Below are 5,102 nucleotides of genomic sequence, written 5' to 3' on the forward strand. Positions count from 1 at the left end.
ACGGTAATTAACACGTTGTGAGTCTATTAATGGAGGCGCAGGATCACCGGTTGATCGCTCCCAGTTCGATACGAATTACATGAACGATCCACATAGCAAATCGAACCGGCTGGATTATCGGTTTATCGGTTTTTGGTCAAACCAACCGATCTGGTCCGGTTCGGATAACATGGGGACTCCATAATTTGTACGTGACGTCAACTCGGGGAGTTTGGAAGTACAATCATAAATGAGAGGAAAAGGGTCAAACTCGAAAAAAAACAAAAACCTTGGGAAAAAAGTAGCGGCAGCCTCGTACGTCCCCTCCGTTTTATGGGACGACAGCAACATTAACAAACCCCAAAACATAGTTCCTATTATTCATTAAAACCTTCTGCTCCCAACAATCTTTGCTCTTTTTGCTGAATCCTGCCTTTTGTTTCTAGGTAACTTCAACTTGTCAAGTTCTATCAACCTCGGCTTTCATTCTATTTATTTATTAATTATTGTTATTCTGACTTGGATGGATTCCTTCCCATCATATCAGATAGATTATTACTAGCTTTTTGGTTTTCCTTTTAGTATGTTCTTCTGTTAATTATGTCTTGCCAGGAATTTTGTATGAGAAATCAATTTAACTTCATCATAGCTGCTATTAAAGTTATAATTTATTTACTTATTTATTTATTTATTCTAATGGGTTGTTATCAAAGTTTGGAAAGTGCAAGTGGGTTTTGATTTGTTCTGCTCTGGTTTGTATTGGGATCCCTCAAGAGAGAAGATTATGATTATCTAATAAAACAAAGGAAAAAAAAAGCATCTTCTAAGCTGGGTGGTTGTTTGTTATTTTTATTGTTCATTTGTTGTATTATTAATAATAATTTAATTGATTGATGGGTGTTTTGGATGTGATTTTTGTAGTGAATGGTGAATCACTGAATTCCAATTTGATGACTCTTGTGAAATTGGTTAGCTTAGAGAAACCTTCATCATCACCAAACTCTCATGATATCTTTCACTCTCTAATCCCACTTTGCAGTTTTGGACTGACTCCGTTTTTGTGAACAATTGAATTAAAATATTACTTTTGTTAGTGCCCTTGTAATTCAACTATTTTCTAGAGTCTTCCTATGCTCTTTTGGTTTAGTTGCAAAATATATGAATTGTCAAATTATGTTCTGGGTGTAGATCATTTCTCATTATTGGTTGAGTGATTTAATGATTTCAATGTAGTAAAACATTGTAGCATAGTCTTGTTTACGTAGTTGATGCCACCTCGTGGTACAAGACTTAGTTATTGTTATTGCTGGTTCAGCGATTCACATAAATATGTTGCAGGTCATTGCAAAGCAAATTTGATTGGGAACCACCAGAGATAACCATGTCTTCATCTTTTCCTGTTCTTCCTACATCTGCAGCGCAGGCTTCATCAATAAACTCCAACATCAGAAGTGTTGGTCACATGTTCTCAACCCCTGCTGATTTCCCTGATGATGGCGTGCCATTTCCCACCGCTTCCGAAATCCATTCAACAACACAAGCTTCTCAGCCGCTGCGACAAATTGATGATGTTTCCTGGGGAGCGGATCTGTTCGACAATATTCTTCTGTTTCCTGATAATAACAACGCTCCTTTCCAGAATGATCATACAGTATATAGTGCTCCATACACATCCAGTGATAATCCAAAGGCTGTTGATTTTGAGTGGGTTGATCCCTTCATGTCTGATGATGATCCTCTTCAGCTGAATTGGAACCAGTTTGTCAGTGATACCAATGTAGCAGAGCCAAAACCAAAGGTTTGTTTCACTTTTATAGTGGTTCACCGTGCAAGTCTTAAATGCTGTCTTACATGTCAAGTTAACTAGAACATGTCGGTGGCAGTTCACACCTCGTTAGTAGTTAGTAGTTACTAATGAAGACGAAAAGTCATTTTAGTTGGTCAACATACATCTAGTTCTGTGCACAATCATAAAGTGTGCATGGCGGAATGCAGTTCTCTTGTTTTTCTCCTTTCATCCACCACTTGGTATGAGGAAGTGCATATATTTCATCGCCTTTTAAATTGTGGTTGCGGTAGCAGTTGTTGCTACGAAGTGAATGCGAAGTGTACCCAACAAAAGTATTGCAGCAGCAATTGTAATTGCAAACGGCAATTTAAAGCCACAGTTTCTTCTAAATAGCTTGAAATCTGTAGTCGTCTTTCACCTTAACTCTTTTGTGCACAGTTTATTTATGTACTTTTGTGTTTAAGGTACAGAAGTGTATTCTTCTCTCATGATGTAGGAAAGTCAGTTATCAATACAGCAGCAAGTGCCACCTGTTGAAGCTAACGGTCTTCCAGACTCTGTCTCAACCGCACCCCAAACTAAGCAAAGAATGCGTTGGACTCCGGAGCTTCATGAGGCCTTTGTGGAGGCAGTGAATCAGCTTGGTGGTAGTGAGAGTATGTTAACTTCTTCACAATGTTGCACTTGTCCTTCTCACTGAGTGATATTAGAAGTTCTTAATTTGTTGTCGTCTCATCGTGTTTAACATAACAGAGGCTACTCCAAAGGGAGTCTTGAACCTAATGAGAGTTGAAGGCCTTACCATATATCATGTGAAAAGCCACCTTCAGGTGGTTGTTTTTATATCTTTTTCCTTTTTAACTCTTATGAGGACGTGTATTTATTTATCAATGGTTTTTTTTATCATGGAATATGGCTATCTTGGTTTCAGAAATATAGAACTGCCCGATACAAACCTGAGCCATCAGAAGGTATGTGTAAATTTACTTAGTATCTCTTCCATTTCCTCACCCCAAAATGTTTCATAAAGCACATTTTGTTCCATGTGATATACAGGTCTCTTAACTTCTTCCAAAAGGAGTTCTTAGGGACCTATTCGATGTCACTTGCATCTTTCAAGATCAAAGTGTTGTCACATTCATACTTTTAAGATATAGGAATCTACTTGATGTTAAAATTCTTGTCGCGGACTAACTTGCATATTTGTGTTCTTTTTGGCGAGTTTGAGAAATAATAGTTTGAATGATTTTCTGTTCTCTGCATGTATTGCAGGAGCTCCTGAGAAAAAGTTGACGGATTCAATTGAAGAAATGAAGCCTCTAGACTTAAAAACGTGAGTTACTTGTAACCTTCTTAATGATGAATATTTTCTTATGGCACCAACACATTTGATTGACTGATCCTTTTGCTGGCGATGGTCATCTCCTTTTATTTCGTCAAGCATAGAGTGTAATGTCCTCAATGTAACTTCTAATATCATATACATTTGAATTTAAAATGTGTTCGGGAGGTGAGATTGTGATTACCTCTTGTAGTAGTGGAACATGAATAAGATTGGGATACGAGGCTGAGGCGGATCTCCTTGCTCTGGGCTGGCATCTCCAGAGGTGGGCGTGTACTTGCAAGAGGCTCCGATGCTTAAGTCAGTAATAGTTTAAGAGGTATAAGGATTGGATGTAGATAGCATACCTTGGGTGTGTGTTACGCCCTCTATTTATGGTGTTTGGTGGGTGAATCTGGGAAGGATCCAGATAAATCCATGCGGAATATACGCAGAATCCTACATGAATATGATCCAGATTATGTCCTTTATCAGCCAGCATGCTCCCGGGAAGGGTGCTTTTGGGCCGGTCATAGTTTAAGACCAGCCTGGGAGCTAGACCGTAACAAAATGCAACATTAAGTAGGTTTTAAAACTGGACAAGAAGGTTTCAATTTTCCCCATGGTTACTTAATCATTCGCATTTCTGATATGTACCGTTTTATGTGTTTGCTTTAACTGCATTGAAGTGAGTAATTAATGCCCTGAAACACACACTGGATTGTGGCTGCAGGAGTAAGGGGATAACTGAAGCATTGAGATTGCAGATGGAACTTCAAAAGCGGCTTCATGAACAACTTGAGGTACTTAATTTGTTTTTGTTCCCAAATTTTGTAGGAAAGATGCCACTAGTAATGTTCTGATATTATGCGTATTATGCAGATACAAAGAAAGTTGCAGATTCAAATTGAAGACCAAGGGAAGCGTCTTCAGATGATGTTTGAGAAACAGATAGAGGGCTCGTCCTCTGCTCCACTATCAAGCACGGGGCTACATACAAATGAAAATTCAGAACCCCAGAACGACGACAATGATAAACAGGAACCCGGAGACGAGCAGTTGATTGCGCCTCCCCCAAAACGGGTTAAAAGTTTATGAAAGTTAGAACTACTTGTTTTTCTTCGAACTTTTGAAGGTCTTAGTGTTAATGATTGTAGGGGGATAACGTGATGGTAACTTTCCCGTTCTGCTTGTGACTTTGGATTCTTGAATCAGTAATTTGGTTTCAACATTATGATTGGTTACTTGATCTGGGGTGAATTTAGCAATTGGAAAAATTTTACCTAAGAGATTTGTTGTATATTCTTGGAATATTTAATAGTAACTTCTAGAATCATTATTGGGTTTCAACTAGAATCATTACCGAGTTATGTATGTGTTCGTTGATATTGTATATTAACTAATGGGTTTTTTTTCGGTCCGATAATAAATTCATACGTATTGGTACAATAAAAATGTAGATAGATTAGATCATTGACATGTGGATTATATTTTTCATGTCAGTAATTAATTTCTTTTTTTTTTAATACATATCATATCAATACTTTTACTAAATCACTATGAAAAATAAAAAAATAAAAAAAGTGTTTGATCTTCTTTAGATTTTAGTGTTCTTTCTCTCTGGACAAAGAAGACGAAGGTGTTTCCGTCACCTCTCTGCTCTTCTTTCTCCAATCAAGCTCTGTTCGTCTCGTCTCTGGTCAAGAAGAAGATGAAGTTCTGCTCGAATCATCTCCTCTCTGCACCTATTTGTCTTTGGAAAAGAAGAAGAAGAACCCAGTTCCTCCACGACCTCCCTGTCAATTTTCTGTTCCTTCACGACCTCCCTGTGTACGCACTCAGCAACCCGTCGGAGGAATTCTTGCTGGTTGTCAGAGCCTCTACAGGCAAGAACCTCGACCTTTTCTGCTTTAACAAAGACGACGTCCAAGCCCTACTTTGCCAGGTTTCCACGGCCGACCCTCGCCTGCGTGACGGCTCCAAAGTTGTCTTGCGCTCAACAAGGTTGCCTAA

General features: G+C 38.5%; 1 protein-coding gene and 1 long non-coding RNA gene across 5 annotated transcripts in view; both read left to right on the plus strand.

Annotated features, from left to right (window-relative positions):
- Positions 239 to 4,463, plus strand: LOC107618959 (protein PHOSPHATE STARVATION RESPONSE 1). Its single transcript, XM_016321152.2, has 8 exons — positions 239 to 425; positions 1,318 to 1,777; positions 2,265 to 2,424; positions 2,522 to 2,598; positions 2,700 to 2,739; positions 3,041 to 3,101; positions 3,823 to 3,892; positions 3,972 to 4,463. The coding sequence occupies exons 2-8, from the start codon at positions 1,361 to 1,363 to the stop codon at positions 4,185 to 4,187; spliced, it is 1,041 nt and encodes a 346-aa protein (XP_016176638.1). The 5' UTR covers positions 239 to 425; positions 1,318 to 1,360; the 3' UTR covers positions 4,188 to 4,463.
- LOC107616581 overlaps positions 4,667 to 5,102 on the plus strand; it is a 4,056-nt gene continuing 3,620 nt past the window's right edge. For 2 of the 4 annotated variants that reach the window (XR_001614563.2, XR_002354848.1), the window contains exon 1: positions 4,669 to 5,093. This is a non-coding gene — a long non-coding RNA (uncharacterized LOC107616581). Of the gene's footprint in view, positions 5,094 to 5,102 lie in introns of all 4 variants that reach the window. The other 2 variants (XR_002354847.1, XR_002354849.1) reach the window with 2 other exon arrangements.

This window comes from Arachis ipaensis, chromosome B09, assembly GCF_000816755.2.
Source record: "Arachis ipaensis cultivar K30076 chromosome B09, Araip1.1, whole genome shotgun sequence".
NCBI classification, from domain to species: Eukaryota; Viridiplantae; Streptophyta; class Magnoliopsida; order Fabales; family Fabaceae; genus Arachis; species Arachis ipaensis.

What these genes read in the sequence shown, in the direction of transcription:
- LOC107618959 (XM_016321152.2), top strand. Translation starts at nt 1,361, where the DNA reads ATGTCTTCATCTTTTCCTGTTCTTCCTACATCTGCAGCGCAGGCTTCA. An exon ending in TAGCAGAGCCAAAACCAAAG is followed by an intron (nt 1,778 to 2,264) that starts GTTTGTTTCACT and finishes CTCATGATGTAG; the next exon opens with GAAAGTCAGTTATCAATACA. An exon ending in GGCTTCATGAACAACTTGAG is followed by an intron (nt 3,893 to 3,971) that starts GTACTTAATTTG and finishes CGTATTATGCAG; the next exon opens with ATACAAAGAAAGTTGCAGAT.